General features: G+C 40.0%; 1 protein-coding gene across 1 annotated transcript; it reads right to left on the bottom strand.

Annotated features, from left to right (window-relative positions):
• Nucleotides 1-2,935: 2,935 nt before the first annotated feature.
• zbtb11 (zinc finger and BTB domain containing 11) lies at nucleotides 2,936-12,579 on the bottom strand. Its single transcript, XM_039811886.1, has 10 exons — nucleotides 12,267-12,579; nucleotides 11,042-11,280; nucleotides 10,367-10,598; nucleotides 9,226-10,238; nucleotides 8,387-8,713; nucleotides 7,386-7,800; nucleotides 5,416-5,533; nucleotides 5,161-5,319; nucleotides 4,320-4,495; nucleotides 2,936-3,878 (listed from the first exon to the last, which is right to left on the bottom strand). Exons 1-10 carry the CDS (start codon nucleotides 12,577-12,579, stop codon nucleotides 3,337-3,339), a joined length of 3,534 nt encoding a protein of 1,177 aa, XP_039667820.1. The 3' UTR covers nucleotides 2,936-3,336.
• Nucleotides 12,580-20,817: the final 8,238 nt, after the last annotated feature.

Below are 20,817 nucleotides of genomic sequence, written 5' to 3'. Positions count from 1 at the left end.
TGTCATAGTATAGTATGTCGAAAAAAGTCATAAAAGTAATAGTATACTATGTCGAAAAAGTAATAAAAGTCATAGTATAGTATGTTGAAAAAGTAATAAAAGTCATAGTATAGTATGTCGAAAAAGGCGATAAAAAAGTTATAGTATAGGATGTTGAAAAAAGTAATAGTATAGTATGTCAAAACATTTATGAAAAGTCATAGTATAGTATGTTGAAAAAAGTGATAAAAAAGTCATGTTATAGTATGTCAAAACATTTATGAAAAGTTATAGTATAGTATGTCGAAAAAAGTCATGAAAGTAATAGTATTGTATGTTTAAAAAGTAATAAAAGTAATAGTATAGTATGTTGAAAAAAGTCATAAAAAAAGTCAGTATAATATGTTGAAAAAATTTATGAAAAGTCATAGCATATTATGTCGAAAAACGTGATAAAAAAGTCATAGTATAGTATGTCAAAAAAAGTCACAAGAAGCCATAGTGTAATATATAAAAAGTCATAGTATAGCATGTCGAAAAAAGTGATAAAAAAGTCATAGTACAGTATGTCGAAAAAAGTGAAAAAAAGTAATAGTATAGTATGTTGAAAAAGTAATAAAAGTAATAGTATAGTATGTTGAAAAAGTAATAAAAGTAATAGTATAGTATGTTGAAAACAGTGATTAAAAAAGTCATAGTATAGTATGTCGAAAGAATTTATGAAAAGTCATAGTATAGTATGTCGATAAAATTTATGAAAAGTCATAGTATAGTATGTCGAAAAAATTTATGAAAAGTCATAGTATAGTATGTCGAAAAAAATTATGAAAAGTCATAGTATAGTATGTCGAAAAAGGCGATAAAAAAGTCATAGTATAGGATGTTGAAAAAAGTAATAGTATAGTATGTCAAAACATTTATGAAAAGTCATAGTATAGTATGTTGAAAAAAGTGATAAAAAAGTCATGTTATACTATGTCAAAACATTTATGAAAAGTAATAGTATAGTATGTTGAAAAAAGTGATAAAAAAGTAATAGTATAGTATGTTTAAAAAGTAATAAAAGTAATAGTATAGTATGTTGAAAAAAGTGATAAAAAAGTCATAGTATAATATGTTGAAAAAATTTATGAAAAGTCATAGTGTATTATGTCGAAAAACGTGATAAAAAAGTCATAGTGTAGTATGTCAAAAAAAGTCATAAAAGTAATAGTATACTATGTCGAAAAGTAATAAAAGTCATATTATAGTATGTTGAAAAAAGTGATAAAAATGTCATAGTATAGTATGTCGAAAAAAGTCATAAAAGTAATAGTATACTATGTCGAAAAGTTATAAAAGTCATAGTATAGTATGTTGAAAAAGTAATAAAAGTCATAGTATAGTATGTCGAAAAAAGTCATAGTGTTGTATGTCGAAAACATTTATGAAAAGTCATAGTATAGTGTGTTGAAAAAAGTGATGAAAATGTCATAGTATAGTATTGCGAAAAAAAGTAATAAAAGTAATAGTATAGTATGTTGAAAAGAGTGATAAAAAAGTCATAGTATAATATGTTGAAAAAATGTATGAAAAGTCATAGTGTATTATGTCGAAAAACACGATAAAAAAGTCATATTATAGTATGTTGAAAAAAGTGATGAAAATGTCATAGTATAGTATGTCGAAAAAAGTCATAAAAGTCATGGTATAGTATGTTGAAAAAGTAATAAAAGTCATAGTATAGTATGTCGAAAAAATTTATGAAAAGTCATAGTATAGTATGTTGAAAAAGGCGATAAAAAAGTCATAGTATAGGATGTTGAAAAAAGTAATAGTATAGTATGTCAAAACATTTATGAAAAGTAATAGTATAGTATGTTGAAAAAAGTGATAAAAAAGTCATAGTATAGTGTATCGAAAAGATTTATGAAAAGTCATAGTATAGTATGTTGAAAAATGTGATTAAACAAAAGTCATGGTATAGTATAATCTTGGCTGGTAGGTTGTTCCAAACATCTTGGAGAACTAACCACAGGTCTTCTGAGGAGGTACAGTAGGCTTCCTCAGATCCTTCCGTCTCTTCATGTGATCCCAGACAGACCGGATGATGCTGAGATCAGGGCTCTGGGGGGGCCATGCCTTCTCTTCCAGGACTTCTTCTTCTTCTTTACACTGAAGATAGTACTTAATGACCTTGGCTGGATGTTTGGGGTCATTGTCCTGCCGCAGAATAAATTTGAGGCCAATAATATGCCTCCCTGATGGTATTGCATGATGGATAAGTATCTGCCTGTATTTCTCAGCATGGAGGACACCATTAATCCTGACCAAATCTCCAACTCCATTTGTAGAAATGCAGCCCCAAAGTGCATACAGTATGTGCGTACTACACTAGCCCAATGTTTAACTTTGTCTCAAGTAGCTAGCATTATCAGAAAGCAGAGACTATCTGCATTTTCATATTTTTGTACGTGTTGTAAATATGTTGCAGTATACCAAGGGTATTTTGATATAAATCTGAAATAAATATCCATACTTGCTGTAATAATCTCATTTTAAATTATTTGAAGCGTGGCTTCATTGAATGATTTCTTGAAGTATTGACACTGAAGTGTGAAATTACTCATACAAGATTACATTTTGATTCTAAGGGTCACATTTTGGAACTCAAAATACCAAATTCCAATATTACATTCCATATTTACAGTAAGTCATCTAAATGTTTACTTTGTGCTGATTTAAAGAAGCTGGCAAAACAACTTCTAAAGCACTTTTGGGGGGAAAGCAATGTTCCTATACACCCAACAGCACATAACTGACTGACAGTGAAATGTAGACATTTTTATTTGCTCTTCCTTTAGGCGAACACTAGAGGGAGTAAAGAACCCACAGCCATGAAGTTTGCTGTGGTAAAGTCTCACAGCTTTTCTCTGTAAGGTTGATACACAATGACATGAATCACATTTAGTCAGTGTTGTGTCTTCATTTCTACTTTTATTTCTCCTGAGTGCCAAATGTCACAGACTTGTAACTCATCAATTCATCTTGTAACTGTATATGTAGCATTTACATAGAACGTAGACATACATACAACACCACACACACACACACACACACACACACACACACACACACACACACACACACACACACACACACACACACACACACACACACACACACACACACACACACACACACACACACACACACACACACACAGTTTTGGGCTGAACAGACAGCAAACACTATGGTTCACTTATGGTATTTAAATTCACAGAAAAATAGTCATCTTTGTACATTCTGTTACATTTTATACAGACTGTGAGAAACAATGTGATCGTCTGTGTGGGAATCCTGGCGCGCAGCACAAAGTTACTCGACCTCGGCCAAGTGAGCGACCTCCACCTCCATGGTCTGAATCACTTCGGGTGCTTCCTCGAGCTTGGTGTCTGTGAGGGCCTGCTGTGCCAGGACGTAGTTCACGACCTGCATGATGCCCTGATCTGAGAGCGTCGCCAAGGAGCCGTCGCCCGCAGCCTGAGCGGCCTGCACCGCCTCCACAGCCTCCACCGTCTCCTCGGTGATCAGCACCGTCTCGATCTCCTCGGATGGCGGCTGCTGGGCCGGCCGGAGCTCAGGAGGCAGCTCCGACGCCAGGATGCTGACGGCGTGCTCAACCTGGGTGCCCTGGTTGTGGAACTGGAGGGTGTCCTTCTCCAGCATGATCTTCCCGGGGAGGTTGTCCCCATGATACTTGGCCATGTGTTTGCGTAGAGTGCGTGCGTCTATGTGGGCCTCCTGGCACATGGGGCACACGTACGGCCGCTCTCCTGTGTGCGTGCGGACGTGACGCTTGAGAGAACGGGCGTCAGCCCAGGCGACACCACAAGTCAGACACTCAAATGGCTTCACTCCTAAAAGGAGAGAGAGAGAAAAGAAAAACTTCAAAAGCACTGTTAAAAATTAAACCTATAAATAAGCATCCACTAACACAGGACTGCTCCAGGATTTAGACTGTTCCTGTCATGTTCGGAGTCTTTGGGCACGTTCAGACCAACTAAAGCGAGCGGTTGCGCAGCAGTGGAAGTGTCATTAAATGGCCCATTTCTTCTTACAAGTAGACTTTATATTTCACAATTTCATAGTATAGTATGTAGTAAAAAAAAAAAAAAAGTCATAAAAAGTCATAGTATAGTATGTCAAAAAAAGTCAGAAAGGCATAGTATATCATGTAGAAAAAAAGTCATAGTATAGTATGTCGGAAAGGGCCAAAACCCGATTCAAAATGAATGTAAAGAACTGTGTTTTTGCCGGACCGTCAGACGACCGCCTCGTGTGTGTGAATGCACGCCTACCCTGGTGGTTGTTGACGTGGCGTCTGTACTCTCGAAGCTGAGTGAACTTCCTTCCACACTGCTCACACTCCCTCTCCAGGTTCTGCTTTACTCGGCCTTTCTTCCCGTGAGTGGCTTTGGTCACGTGCCTCCTGAACAGAGCCTTCTCAAAGAACTCCTTCCCACACACATTACACCTGAGGACACACATCAAACAGGATTCCAACACCCAAACTCTGATGTCCTGGCTATCATGTTAACAAAAGCACAAGGTGTACATCAGTTAGAGCTGTACGATAGGAGGAAAAATATAGTTCAGCCCTAACATCAGTTCTGTTAGACTTAGGGCTGTGTAATACATCAATATTATATCGATATCGTGATATCAGACTAGATATCGTCTTAGATTTAAGATATCGTAATATCATCTTTTGTACTAAATGTTGTATTATACAAAAGTTAATATATATATATATATATATATATATATATATATATATATATATATATATATATATATATATACACACACAAAATGAATTTCAGTGTGAACTGACAATAAAGTTGTATCGTGCAATATGGCCTAAGTGTTGTCTTTTCCTGGTTTTAAAGGCTGCATTACCATAAAGCGATGTAATTTTCTGAACTTACCAGACTGTTTTAGCTGTTCTATTATTTGCCTTTAACCACTTGGCCACATATCTTTATCCACATTACTGGTGATTATTTATCTAGAATCTAATTGTAAAGATATTTTGTTAGAGCACCAACTGTCAACCGTACAATATCGTCACAATATCATCATCGAGGTATTTGGTCAACAGATGGTGGTATCTGATTTTCTACACATAGTTGGACTTACTTAAACGGCTCGGCCACACTGTGGGACTTGACGTGGGAGTACCAGTCCTTCTTCCAGCTGTAGCATTTCCCGCACACCTGGCACTGGAACGGCTTCAGGCCCATGTGCTTGTTCATGTGCTGCTGGAGATCTTTTGATTCATAGAACCTCTTATCACAGCTGCAGGTGAAATTAGTAAGTGCATTTAAACATGGTCTCAATGAATGCCTTGCCCCATGGAACGTGAATCATGTGTCATTAAAGAGAGATACTCACTGAGCACAAGCAAATGGACGGACGTCGGGTTTGGGCAGGTGCTTCTTCAGGTGTTTGCTCAAAGCTGAGGCCCGATGGAAAGTTGCTCCACATGTGTTGCATAGGTACTTTGATTCACCTGTTAAAAGTATTTTGTTTATGGTGAAAAAAAAAAAGACACAAATATCTGGTTGACTTCACAGTCTTATCAGAGAAAAGGGTCAGTTTACCCAACTAACAAGGAATATTTCCTCATGCTTTAGTGTTTGTCCTGCCATGCACAAAGTTTTTAGCTTATCCATATTTAAAGTTAGAAAGTAAGTTTAAAGATATCCGTCTCTCACATTTCTACTTCCTGTGTGAATACAATGGGGGCATATGAATTTTGTTTGTTTTTTCAATTTAAAAATTCAGCAGCAACACTTCTTTCCAAAAGCACTGTGCTCATGCAAGAAGCACTTTGCAGCACGGTGGCTCAGTGGTCAGCACTTCTGCCTCACAGCAAGAACGTTCTGGGTTCGAACCCAAGTCATCCCGGGCCTTTCTGTGTGGAGTTTGCATGTTCTCCCCGTGTTTGCGTGGGTTTCCTCCGGCCACCATATCCGCCATAAAGACATGCATGCTAGGTAACTAGGACTACAGTTAAAAATTAGCTAACACTGATGCATTTACAGAAATGCTGATTAATGTGCATTGTCCTAATGAAATAAACGTACAATACTTGTATTAGTTCTTAAATATGTACGAGCGGTTTCATTGACCTAAACCATTCACCAGTGTTCTCGTATTTAGGATTTTCATAGACCCGTCTTACAAGTCATGCACAGACAGTCTGCCTTTCTCCACAGGGGAAAAAAACACGTTTGACTTAATCATAATACCTTAATCTGAATAAATGTGGTTTAAATGTGCTAAATAAATATTCTGTTTACCACATCATCATAATCATGGCAATTTACTGAGACGTTCAACAATATATACTTTATATTTTTAACTTATTGACATATTTTGGCCTGGTAACGTCTACCGTTCAGTTCTCAGTCCAAAAGCTGCCTCAGGGTCTTTACTGAACACTGTGTACCCGACAGTGGAACATCACCGGCTGTGTAATATTCACTCGGCCATCTCTGTGACCAACACGTCGACTTGACTACCCCCATCGGACCACTTTGTTCAGCAACATGTTAGTTGAATTATTCTCTCTTTATTTCTGTCACACTACAGTGCTGCTCTAATGTCATGTTGTTGGCAGCTGGACTTCTTAATTGAAACAATTTTATCTCAAAACAAACAAACTAAAACTACATGCTGCATGGCTATTAGGGGTGTCACGATTCTCCAAATCCACGATTCAATTTGACTTTTGATTTTATGGTTACGATGACAAAATTTAAAATAATATTCCAACGGGGATGGCAATGCCACAATAAGAGCCACTAGATGCCAGAGGGGTACTTTGCAACAACAGTTTAAGTTTCTCAGAGTTTACGAGGTGCTATGGAATGCACCATTTGTTTAAAAAGGTGCACATGAATGCACCATGGAGTCTCATTGGAGCCCACATGCTTTACCTTCGTTGTTTGTTTCCATAACTCACTCACGGGGAAGGCAAATAGTTGCTGCATTGGTGACTTCAGGGAAGCAGGAGGATTTTACAGTTCTGTTGTTTTTCCGTCATCTCTTACTCCAACAGTGGCCATGGTGTCTTGAAAAGTGCAGCTGCAGCTAACATTACTGTGTTGAGCTGCATGCAACCAGCTGGTAAGCTACGCTGTGTCTGTTTTTTTTTTTTTCTTTGGACGTGCACAAAAAGGTGGGTGTGGAGAGAGAAAAAAAATACTGGGGGGAATCGCTCTCTATTTCGAAACCTCTTTTCAATTTAAAATAGAAATCGTGACAACCCTAATGGCTAATAAAAAAAACATTTGTTTTGTAATTAGGGTGAACTGGACCTTTAAGGGTGATGAACCTTGAGCACAGTCTGCACTGACCTGTATGGATGCTGGTGTGCTCCTCCATGCTCCGCTTGCTCACAAACATCTTCTTACAGTACGTACACTGGAACTGTTTGGTGACATCGTGCAGCGCTCTATGCATCTTCAGGCTGTGTTTGTGGGCGAACGTCTTGCCGCAGACTTTGCAGGTGTGAGGCCGCACGCCTGTGTGATTCAGCATGTGGATCCGCAGAGAGTAGAGCTTCGGCAACGTCTTCCCGCAGATGTCGCACACAAACTCTCTTTTGGTGTGTGGCGACAAGTTCTTCTCGTCCAAGTCGCTTTCCACCTTGCCCTCGGAGCTCTGTTCTACTGGGGGTTTGGCGATGGGCGCTCGCTGGCTGCTCTGCTGCTTGTGTCGGGCCAGGTGGGCGCGGAGTGAGGCGGCGTACTGGAACTCCTTACTACACAGCTACACGGACACAGACACACCATGGTCACAACATTTTCACTATATTACATTACCTAGATTAAACACTATGTGGTACCTGGGGTTGGAGTGAAAATGTAAAATATAAGCCCTTTATGTTTATTGTAGGAAAAAATTGTGGAATCAATAAAAAACAAAACTAAGAAAGATGATTAAAAGACAAAATAAGTGCTAAAAGGATTAGTCGTTAATCTATTAGTTGCAGTGTTGTGATCGTGGTCATTTAGGAGGGAAAAATGCAAAACATTTGCGGTTTCCAGCTTAAAATGTGACAATTTGCTACCTTCTGGGTTTCAGACAAACAAAAAGACCTTGGATAGAATTATCAATGAAATCAATAAATCATAAAAATCAAAGAGAGATGGGTTGCCCTGGTGGCCTAGGGGTTAACTCAATGTTCCAGGTTTCAATCCGGCCAGCAACCTTTGTTGAAACTCTTTCCCTATCTCTCTCTTCCCTAAATTTGTATCATCTCTCTACTGTAATCTCTCTAATAAAGGCATAAAATGCCACACACAAAAAAAAAACATAACTAATTGTTACATGTTGATGGAACACTAAAACTTACACTGCACTTGTATCCACGAGCTTTCTCGTGTTTTAATGTGTGCATAATGAGAGCGTAGCGTCGTTGGAAGGACATGCCGCACTCAGAGCATGTGTGCTCTCCGTCGACGGCGCTCCCTGCCAGGGTTTCTTCCTGCTGAGTTTGGGTCTGGGTCTCAGGCTCTGCAACCTTCGGCCCAGCCTCGTCTGTGCCGAGCTCTCCTGTCGCCAGGCTCTCCGCTGTGCCGGCCTCTGGGTCCGCCCCCGACTCAGACACAGACTGTCCTTCACCTTGAGTCTCCGCTGGCTGCTTTGGTGGTCTCCCCCTCTTACCTGGCCTCGGAGCCACCTAAAAACACATTCATGTTCAATTCATCTACTCATTTTTCACTATTGAGAGAACGTGATAGAAGAAGAAAAAAAAAAAAAAGATGCCCTTATGTAAATCCTCATTCGGCCTAACGGCTTTTTCTTTTCGGAGAATCAAAATGTGCAATTCCTTACCTACTGAACTCAAACTGGATCCTGACTGGGATCATTTTAAACTCAAACTGTTACTGAAGAGGCAGCATGTATGTGTGATCTGGTGCTTCCTGTGTTATGGTGCTTTATTATATTAGTCTGTGTCTTTTTCTGTCTATTTTCTTGTTGAGTTCTGCATTTTAATGTATGTATTTTTGAGTTTGTGTTTTGTTCTTGTCTTTTATGGATTTATTGTTGAGTTTTATGTATTTTAAAGGCCCATCTAAGGATGGGCATTGCAAATTAGCTTAGGCTATAAATGCTGTGTTGTGTGTCATAGGTTTATGCTGCATACTTGACCCTTTACAAATAAACATTAAAGAAATAATAAAGGTGTACCTTAGGGGTGGCAGCACGCGGAGGGGTTGTACCCTTCTTCCCCTCCTCTTCATCCTCCAGCCCCATATGTAAACGTGCATAACCGCCCTCGGCAATAGAGCGCTGCCTGAGTCGTCTTCTGTTAGGGTCATCTGACATCACCTCTTGCTTGTCTCCGTGGCTTTCATCAGCAGAGGGATCCTCCTCGTCTAGGGGCACAAACTCGTCTACCTCCACGTCCTTCTTCACCTTGGCTGGACGCCCTCGCTTACGTTTCTGGGGTGTGGGTGCTGATTCTCCCGTCTCCGGAGGCGACGCCACTGTTTCGGAGGCGGCTGTGGATGCCAGTTCGACGACCTTTGACGGGCTCACTTTGCCTGGGTCCACGTTTATAACAAAGGCTCCCGCTTCCGCGGCCTGTGGCTGCTCCATCGCCAGGCAGGCTGACACCACGGCGAGAGAGTCGCTGGCTCCCGCCTGTCCACTGTGGGTGACCACGGTCATCGTCTCCCCCTCCATTCCTTCTGCGCTGCGGGAGATGAGAGTAACGGTTTCTCCTGGCTCAGCCTGTCCACTGTGAGTGATCAGAGTCACGGTTTCATTTTGTCCAGCCTCCCCATGATGCACTGTGTCTCCCTCTACAGCTTCAGCAATGACTGTCATCGGCTGCTGGATGTAGGCCTCCTCAGCGGGTGCAACAAAAGCTAAGGGCTCGCCTGTCAAGGCGACGGCACTCTGGGTGACCACCGCCCTGCCGTCGCTCTCTATGGTGACCACGTAGGCACCAGATTCTCCCTTAAAGTCCTCCGGAGCAGCCGGTTGGCTCGACACCACAGTGTGCACGTCTCCTCTTTGATACACCGTCAGCTTCTGTTCCTCCACCTGCTTATGCACAGACTCGCATATCTGCAGCACCTCGGTCATCAGCAAATGCCGAGCTAGGTTGGCAATATCTGCCATGACGCAGAAATTGAACGTCAGCGTAGAAGTGTACGCAAAATCCAGCAGCGGGAGGAAGCTGGCTTTGGTGAAACCTGGAGAGAGAGAGAGAGAGAGAGAGAGAGAGAGAGAGAGAGAGAGAGAGAGAGAGAAGTATGACGGTTAAAACTGAGCAACTATGATAAATGTTTTCTGATCAGAAACAACAAAATTAAAATCTCACCGGAGAGGTCAACCACAGCTTCATGTGTGGAGGCAGCGCCCTTCTCAAAAAAGAGCTCGTTGAAGTATTCGCTGCATGCTGCCAGGACAGCTTTGTGTGCACGGTACTCCTCTCCTTCGATCAGCAGGGTGATGTCACAGAATTGATTGCTGATGCGCTGCTGGTTGAGTTTGTCCAACATTGTTTGGCTGTGTTTGGGCAGGAACTGATTCACCTCCCCCTTGCTGTCCACCTGGAAATAGCACACACAATACACACCAATAAAAATCTCCATTAACACAAGACTAAATTATAGGGCAAACATGATCACGCATTTGGGCTGCACAATACATCGATATCAACTGACGCAATAAACACATCGCAAAAGGCACTCCGAGATTTTTTGTGTTAGTTGAAAGAAAATATCAGTAGAAAACTGCATTTTATAATGTAACCGTCATTGTCATTCTTTTTTGGAAATAATTAAAACATGCAATTTGTTGTATTTTAGCAAAATACTGAAAGAAGCAGAACTGAGAACACTTTAATATATTGTTGTATATCACAAGTAATATTGTTATCACAACTTTCAAAAACATTATCGCATATGGCATATTTTCTTCATATCGTGCAGCACTATATTGCACATTTGTATTTATCAGGACTGGAACAAAAAAAACAAACTGTGAGACGTACAAAGACCAGTTCATGCTTGGCCAACTTGGATCTCATTTGAAAAGATGAGTCAGTGAAGACCAAACTATCATCTCCCTCTTCTTCCTCCCCTTCCTCATCCTCGTCACCATTGGTGCTGGCAGCCGCCCTGCGTTTCCCGGGCCGGGAGAACAGTCGAGGCCCAGCGCTGTCATCAGCACTGCGCCTGCTCTGACACTGAGCACACTCTCTGATGTGGTCTTTCACATGTTTCAGGATACCTGAGGGCCACAGAGCACATATCACTCACAGTTACACAACACCATCATTTTAAACTCCTCCAATCAAAGTTACTATTTTCATTATCCATTATATGACAATTATGTGCTCATCAAAATTGCCCAGGAAGCAAGGTGACATCTTTATGTTGTTTGTTTTTTTCTGATAAAAACCAAGGGAAAGCATATTCAATTTACTATTATAGGAGACTAAGAAAATGTGAAAGAAATATTGACATCTGAGGCACTGTTAGTATCGTAGTAAATGTTTAACATTTTTGCTTAAATAGATGACATATAATAATTGCCCTAAGTAGATGTTTTGTATTTATTTTTACTTCCTGACAGAAATGAGGACTGTTAAAAAAAGTCTGAGTTGTGTAAACACGTACAATCAGATAGTTACTGGGTTAGTTAGTTAACTAGTTAGGACATTCAATAGTATTTAGTAGGGCTGCTCCCTCTTAGTGGATTAGTCGACTAATCGGTGGTTCTGGTCTTAGTCAACTTAGATCTCTTTAGTCCATTAGTCATGTCTGATGCTGTTTTCATGCTGAGTGACTTATTTCCAAGAAACGTACGAGCTCATCTCTGGTAAACACAAGAATTAAAGCGGTGCTTTTCCATGACTCTTTGCGGAGAAACTCAGATTTACAGATCTGTCGATTAAATCAACTAATCGATTAGTCGATACAATTGAATAAGTGTTAGTCGACTAAGAATTTCTTCAATCGAGCACAGTCCTAGTATTTAGCAACTTCCCGTCCGTTTCTTGGTCTTTATATTCATTCTCAATACTGCGAGGAATACAGATAAAGTCAAAAGACTAGACTAGCACTTTAGCTAACCACTAGATGGAGACACAGGTTAACTCTGTGCATGGCTGGGACGGGTGGCGTATTTATCTTTGAACAAGCTCATGTTTCCACCGGTTGTGCGGCTCCCAGTGGTTCTATCTTCCCTTCGGTATCGGGACTGGAGTCGGTTACCTCTCCACCAGTACTTCTGAGAGATGGTCTCCCAGGTGAGTTGCTGGTTGAGGTGCTCCCCTCCTTCCATGATGATGTGCGCCTCGTTGATAAGTTCCTTCCTCCGGCCGTCCTGCAGCACCACCTCCAGCTCCGTGAAATCATTCTGGCCCTTCAGTCGACGTTGATAAAACAAAGTGCCGTTTCGCACAACGTAGCAGGTAGCCGCTTTGCGTATTTTTCTCTTGGTGTTGCCAGGCGTCCCCGGCGCATATGGCTCCCGTTCATCAGTCAGATAGCGTATGATGGCCAAGTAGCTTTCCTCGGACGACATGTCTCCGCTGACCCGCGCTTTACACGCTCAATTGTGGATTTCTCTGAAGAGGAGGGCCCTCTTCGGCTTGTAAATGTGTGGTATAAATTTTACACGGCGCTCAGATAGTAGATAACGTGAAACAGAGATTCCACAACAACATTTCAAATTGTTTTCCTAAAGGTGGAACTGCAGTTCGTAACCGTCAGGGTAGACTTGCCCGAACAGACAAAATGGCTGCTGCACAACCGGAACTTGCGTCAGCAATGGTGGAAGCACGTCGTGGACATTATCCACCACAAGAGGGAGCGATCTGCAAACTTATAACACCATAGACCAGGGGTCTTCAACGTGTTTTAAGCCAAGGACCCCTTAACTGAAAGAGAGACGGATCAGGGACCCCCTACTACATATATTGTATAAAATGAAGTTGCATATTAATCTGGTCCTACAATAACTTTTAGGACAGCCTAAAGCATTAGATACTTTTTTTTTGCATAGAATACTAAGCTATTCAAATACCCTAATAATTGTTGGCATGATTTTATAAATCATGTTTTAATGTTAACCCTAAAATGTGAAACTGTCAGGGATGAACTGTATCTGTGGATGGCTACCTTAGTGACTACATTACTTACTGGCCAGTAAGCCTACCATCAGGGGATTTATATTTGCTAATAATATGTTGGAATCATGTTAGGCTTTTTAATTTTTGAAAAAAACTTTCAAAAATTAACAATAATTTGGAGACCCCCTGGAGTGACTCTGAGGACCCCCTGGGGGCCCCGGACCCCTTGTAGAAGATCTCTGCCATAGAAAGGCATCATTCTCATCATCACAGCTTTATTTTTTCATTTATATGTTAATTTAAGTATCATTGCTAGATTTTTCTCATTATTTCCGATAGCTATGTTTCTTATTTTTATAGTAATGAACTAAAGAAATGACATACTTTGTGGTGCCCGTTGCCTTGGTTAAAACAGTTTTAATCATATACAGAGTATTATAATAAAAGTGTGTAACTACTCTTCCAGTAACATTGTTTCATTTCAGTCCCAAGCTGTGATTATTAGTGTCCTTTATTGTGCTTTAACATCGTATGCTTGTTGCACTCATAGGCTACTAACTGCATACTAACTGCACGTTTGTTTGTTTGACTGATTTCAGTTAAGATTGAGTCTTTCAAAGGCTTAAGCCTCCTACCAATAATGTACACATATAAGAAAGTGTGGGAAAACTTTTGATATAAATGTGCTTCTCCCAGGACCTCTCTATAAACCTTAGATTTAAAACACAAATACACAAAGCTTGGATAAAGCACCAAAACTATTCAGTATGATTACATGCAGAGTCAGTTTGGAGCCAAGCAGAGTGAGATTGCCAACACTGAGCTCTTGTGTGGGTCCTTTGAGTCAACGGCAGGTTCACTTTAGTTGAAAGTTGTAATGCAGGAGCTTATATATATATATATATATATATATTACTTGGATCCCCAAAACCTTTACTCAAGACTCTCCTTTTCACTGTCCAAGGTCAAATCCGAGTATGATCTTGCCCCATCTGTGAACAGTTTACCTCTCACTGTTAGGTTTTCCATCACAGTTAGCATTTAAAATCTTGTCTACAGACCATTTTTTCAATTGACTTTTCAGTCTACATAAACATTTGCTGTTTTAACACTACACTTGTGAGTAAAGTCAGATAAGGTTTTGATTAATTTCCTGTATGAAAGTAATTTTTTTGTGTGTGATATTAGTCAATATGAAAGCAGGTTACTTACATTATAGGCCTGTGGGCTATGCCAAAGACCACATGTTCCCTTACTGTATGTTTTTAGAAACACATACAATAACTCCTTCAGCATTAATATTTGGCTTTGAGGAGATGAGGCGATGGAGTTTTACATAATCAGCTTGACAGAAGTGTCGATAAGCTAACCTTCTCAATGCAGGAGATAAATCATACATCTGTGTCTACTGTACACAACACATTCCACATTAGCTTCAGTTATGGGACAAACCTCCTGAGTGTTACTTATCACCTCCTGTCTTTAGATAAAAGTCTCTCCAACAGGCCAGCTGACTGAGATTTGTAAGAAATTAGATGAAAGAGAGAGGTTACGTTTTTCCAAATGAGATCGTAGTTTACACTTTGATAAACAACAGAGAAAAACAGCGAGTCTTAAAATTGGAAACGCTGAAACCGGTGAAAGTCTGACTTGGTACCATTAATGCAGACAGCTCTGAAGCCTTCATTGTCAGTTTCAAGTTTCTTTTTTTTCATATCTTAAAATCAAATGAGGGGAGTGTGAAACACCCCCGTTCTCCCATCTCTTAGTCACACACACAGATGTCCCACATGAACTGAAAGAAACGCTGCATTTCAATCCTCTGTTCTTGCATCCTCAGAATTGCACCGACAGGCCTTAGTGTGGCACTACAGCCCTGGTAGAACTGTCTGGACATCGCACACAGTAGTTTCACTGCTTCGTTTTTTCTGAATTTCTCTGACCCGGAGGGGAGGGAGCGACACACAATTTGTTGCTCATCCATGTGTCACATACCAAACCTGACATCAAACACTGGTCAGTATTAGTAATGTGTCTCACCACTGCATTCCAGCATTCAGAGTTACACTGACTGCACCAAGGGCAAATGACAGTTGCAGCTCAAGTGATGTATTTGTTACATGCTGTCCTGCCAAGGACTTTTGGGGGTGAAATAATGAATCACTGTTCCCTGGTAACAAAATAGTCTGAGAGCTGTGAAATATGAGGAAATAGCCACTCTAGTGCACTCCAGTGGTGGAAGAAGTATTCAGTAAAAGTACAAATACCACACTGTAAAAGTACTCTGTAACATGTAAAAGTCCTGTTGGTACCTAAATAAAAGTATGTTAGGTATCATCAGGAAAATGTACTTACAATATTAAAAGTAAAAGTACTCAATGCAGAAAAATCCTCATATATTAGAATCTGGAAACGATCCAAACAGTTCTGTCAATTAACTAAGTGTTTAATGGTCTAATCATTTCAGCTGGACTTGTAGGTCGTTATATTGTTGGCTAGTTTACTTTATAATAAAACATTGTATTTTATAAACTACATGTGTTTTGTGTGCAAAAATCTTAATGTGTAAAGTAACTAGTAACTAAAGCTGTAACAGATGAATGTAGTGGAGTAAAAAGTACAATATTTCTCTCAGAAATGTAGCGCAGTAGAAGTAGAAAGTGGCATGAAAAGAAAAGACTCAAATAAGTACCTCAACTTTGTACTTGAGTAAATGTATTTAGTTACATTCCACCACTGGTGCACTCATATACACTGTGTCAGTCCCGGACACATTTCCACCTGTTGTCATGTCTTTGAAGCCAACATGTCTTGCTGTTCTTTGCTGCTTCAGAATCTGCTTTTGTGGCTTAAACTACTCCCTGACACCCTGACCACAAACATCCCCGACTCACTAAACTGGTGGCTACAGACCCACAGCCCTATCTCCAGTGAACCTGTAACTCTCTTTTCACTCTCTGCTGCAACAAAACGCCCAAGAGTCTAAGCCTTTTTATTGTAGGGCTGCAACTAACGATTCATGTCATTGTCGATTGATCTGTCGATTATTTTTCTTGATTAATCAATTAGTTGTTTTACATAAAATGTCAGAACGTCAAGAATTTGACATCCTCAAATGTCATGTTTTGTCCACAACTCAAAGATATTCAGTTTACTGTCACAGAGAAGTGAAGAAACTAGAACATATTTACATTTAAGAAGCTGGGATCAAAAATGTTTTACTTTTTTTAAATGAAAAAAAAGACTCAAACTGATTAATCGATTATCAAAATAGTTGGTGATTAGTTTGATAGTTGACAACTGATCGATTAATCGATTCAGCTTTGCAGCTCTACTTCATTGCACATACAAATACAAAATCAGTGGACTATGATTATGATTATTTCAGGTCTTTTGTCCCTGTCTTGTTTAACTTTCCATACACAGCTGATTTGGTGTATTTGGTTCCCCCTCCTATGAGGCAGATATTTAATATGTTTATTCTCAGTTGCTGTTGGCAGGCACCTCAACACGTGTCGCTGAGTGTTTAGATGAGCGCTGCATGGGAAAGAAGTCCTTTGCATCCTGTCAGTGTGTTTCTGTGTAAAGAGACATTAGTTTGCTCGATCCAGACATCTGCTGAGGTTTAACAGAACGTCACAGGTTACTTGAGTGATAAATCTAATCCGTGATGCCTTCACATTCAAACTTCTTTCCAACAAAGCCACCTCTGTTCAGTTTCTCCTTTTACTCCACTGACACCACACAGCTTGATTGCTGTGCTGCACATCATGTCACTTCCTTCTATTGAGGTATTTGCTCAAGTGTTCATTTCCTCCTCTCTAGCGGTGTTGTTTGGTTTCAATCAGGTTTTCTGGTACGGAGACAAAGGCATTCGTGACTCAAAACAGGAAGGCTGGTGTCTGATGGTGTGTAAAAACACATGCACACACGCACTCAGCATTGAAATGTGCTCTTCTGTCAAGGGTTTCAAGTGTATGCAAAGAGGAGTGAAATCCAAGGCGCATAGAGTTCTGCTATAAGAAGGGCTTCAAGCTTGAAGGAGTTAGGGCTGGGCAACGTATCCAGTGTTTCCCCTTTACTGTACAGGCCACTGGCCACAGTCCAAAAATAATGCTAAATATACATTGTGTTTCCCCTATATTCATTCAGCCTTGTGCTGTTGTTGCCCTTTTTTTGCACAATTATCTGAATTTACCATACTGTTCTAGCTGTTCTGTTATTTGCCTTTACCTTCTTAGTCATAATGTCCACATTATTAATGATTATTTATCAAAACTCTCATTGTGTTAATATTTTGTGAAAGAACTAATAGTCAACCACACATTAACGTCAAAATATCGATATTGAGGTATTTGGTTAACAATATTGTAATAATTCTAATGTTTTCCTTCTCTATCCTTGACATTAGAGAGTAAACAGCCCGTGGCGTTGCGGACCAGAGATCTGATCTGAGCCCCTATTCCCCACATGATTGGCCATTTGGTTGTATATTTGCTGTTGAATCTTTTTCCACTCTCAGTTGAAGCAAGCCAGTATTGACTGTACACACAAAAGAGTTCATGAACAAATCATCTTCTGTTTACCCTAAAACCAGAGTTATGACCTAAATATAAAATGATCAGGATCGCCTAGGCGTTGTGGACTCGAGATCATTTTAACTGTCCTGATATAAAAAGCCTCTATTTGTTAACGTAGACTCCATAACACTGAGCATTTTTTACTTAAAACCCTTACTGAAAAGAACAGGAGTAGGCTATTGTATTTATGTATCTTTGATTAGGATACCTTTCTAGCTAGCTGTTAGCTATTTCCAGACTTTATGCTGAGCTAAGCTAACTGGCTGCTGGTAGTCTTACATTTCACACACAGAGATGTGATTGGTATCAACCTTCTCATCTAACTCTCTCTCAGAAGACAAATAAGCATATTTACCAAACTGTAAAACTTTTGCTTTGACTAAAGAAAGTTCTTATTTACTGCAAAATGCACTTCAGAACATGATGTGTATGGAAGAGTTGAGAAAACCTAGTTAAAAGAAAAAACAGTTCAAATGATTAGCTAAATTAATGGAATTAAAATAGCTTAATGTTGAATAGTTAGCTAACGGTTGAAATAGTTAGCTTAAAGTATTGGCTTAAAGTAACGTAAGGATAAATGGTTAAAACATTCAGGATCACTCCAAAAGTAGTAGCCTAGAACGATTGTAAACCAATCTAAATATTGACAGTTTAATTGTATGAAATAATATCCAATAATATATTATATGATGAATAATGTTATACATTTGAAACATACAGTACATTGGGAAACGATTAAGGGGGGGGGGGACGCAAGTTCATCTAAAAGTGCTGTGGGGGTACCCAGGACAAAAAAAGTTTGGAACCCACTTGCACTAATCAAGATATTAAAGGATATTATCGGCCTTAGGTCTACAGTATATTTGTAATCTTGATTTGAGGTCTAGATTTGTACTACTACTGTCTGTCCTGTTACACTAATGCCTCTGAACTTGCAGTCAGAAAGATCTTGTGTCTAACCCAGACTCCTTGGCAAGATAAAGGTGTCTGACTATCTAAGGACAAACACAGCTGGGGAACCGAGCAAATGGAGACTGCCTTATCTTTCATTGTCTTGCTCTCGCTGTGTCCAAGGCCAGACACCGTAATAAAAAGCTTGCAATGGCTTGCTTCTGGCACTAGAGCACTTTTTCATTTCATACTGCCTGAGGAGAATCTCTGTGCCAGCTGTAATATGCCGGTTAGAACACCTGTAGATGAAAATGTGTCTCATAGTTTTATCCATAAACTAATAAAAGTGAGATAAATGTTGGGCCATAACTCAGTGTTTTCCAGTGGTGTGATTTAACTGCAGTGAACACAGAGGGGGAAAAGTCCAACATGGATGACACTGGCACTCAGCACAGTTTGCCAAGGAAACTGAGCTTTGCAGCACATAGGCCATGAATGAAGGATAATGATGTAAGAGCTCACAATCATGGCTTTGTTGTCTGGCTGGCTAAGAGCAACAGACATTTTACAGGTATTTACAGCGCATTGGCTGAAATACAGTAGGTGAGCTAGTTACTCGACAAGCCTAAAATGTCCAGTGCTCTTTGGTGGCTGGGGGAGCTGCAGGGGTGGAGCCCCAAATGTTTTCTCATGAGGGTTTTAAAATAACTTCAACTTGATGTCGTTTCCCCCTCAATCACTCTGCTGCTGTTTACAAAAACTCCAAACTCCTAACCTACCTACTATAGGCTACATTATTAAATAGTAATATTTATATATATCATAATAGTACTTTTTTGTCTTTTTTGTCATCCTTAACATTTGTTGTGCTCTGGTTTCAGAATGGTGAAGACAGTTGGAGAACAGTTAAATGTAAAAAAAAAAAGGTATAGGTTATATAGGATGATTTATTTCCTTGGCAACTATCATGTCTTTTCCAAAATGATGTAAAGGTTTTAGACATTTTATTCTCAAATGTGCACATAGCGGCCATAAATGGAGCATGCACCCGGACCCCCCTAGATTTGGGCTGAGCACCAAATGTTTACAACGTCTGGCTCCGTCCCTGTTGAGAAGAGAGACTAGTAGTTCGTTTTTAGTCAAACCACACTGTGGGAGTTCTGAGGGGAATATACATTAGACAATGAGTCATTCAAAAAAGCTTCTCATTTTGATTTACAGATGTAACTCTATTAGCTGTGTATAAGTGTATACAGTTTTGGGAAAACATTTGTCATGTCAAGTCAACGTGTGTCCTGTGAGCACTGTTTTACACCTTGTGATGTACTTTCTATATACTTAGAAACTCCAGGAGTGTGTCTAAACTCTGGATCACGGTTGGTTTTCACACAACTAAGAAACGAGCACGTGCTCAATGGTGTGAGAAGAGCCTGTTTTGTGTAACACAATACTGTTTGAGTCCTGCTCTTCTCTGCCTGGGCCTCTGGCCAACAGACAGATTAACACGCTGACAAGCCTCTGTACATCTTTCACACTCACAGCCCTGACCTTTCACCTGCAGGGAGATTCAGTAAAATCACAGAATAAGGTCTGACACCTTCTAAAAACAAAGACTTTGCTCTCTGTGGCACCATTTGTTTCATTGCTAGGATTCCAGGAAATGCAGCCACAAGCTCATCACAGCTAATGAGAGAGACAAAACCGCCTTGGAAATACTGTGGTGTCACACAAGTCTGAATGACTGGAAACGCCCAATTCTGGCTATCCATTCAAATCGCTCCATCACAGGCCATAAAACATCTAATTTATTCCAAGAGCAATAATGATGCTTTTGTCTAGAGGTGCGATGTGAGCAGGGAAAGTGAGAAAGCCAAAGGGAAGGCTGGGAACCAGTAGGTCACTGAGCTCACCTTACACTTATTGTTCCTACGATGCCAAACTTTTTGCTCCACGTACCCAGAGGGGAAAAAGCGAGTAAGCTGTTGTTCTTCACCTTAAATCTCAACCAGCTTCTATAATCTGACACCGCCGTTTCGTGATCACAGGAGGAGCACGAGTTGACTGTACAAACAAAAGTGCAGAGCTTCCTCCTGAGTCCTCAATGCAAAGAATCTTTCCCAAGAGCCTACGACTGGGTAGATTCCCATCATCTTAATGTTCAGGTTTAAACCCACAAAATATTGTTTATAGATTTATCAAGGGGGAATAATTACACAGCAT

This window comes from Perca fluviatilis, chromosome 9 (assembly GCF_010015445.1).
Source record: "Perca fluviatilis chromosome 9, GENO_Pfluv_1.0, whole genome shotgun sequence".
In the NCBI taxonomy this organism is placed as follows: domain Eukaryota; kingdom Metazoa; phylum Chordata; class Actinopteri; order Perciformes; family Percidae; genus Perca; species Perca fluviatilis.
The sequence above is the reverse complement of the archived record's forward strand: the minus strand, read 5'-3'. Positions and strand labels throughout refer to the sequence as shown.

Coding starts and splice junctions, on each gene's coding strand:
- zbtb11 (XM_039811886.1), bottom strand. CDS start 12,579: ATGTCGTCCGAGGAAAGCTACTTGGCCATCATACGCTATCTGACTGAT. Junction 5,534..7,385: donor GCACACCAGCATCCATACAG/GTCAGTGCAGAC, acceptor TACTTTTAACAG/GTGAATCAAAGTACCTATGC. Junction 5,320..5,415: donor CGTCCATTTGCTTGTGCTCA/GTGAGTATCTCT, acceptor TTTCACCTGCAG/CTGTGATAAGAGGTTCTATG.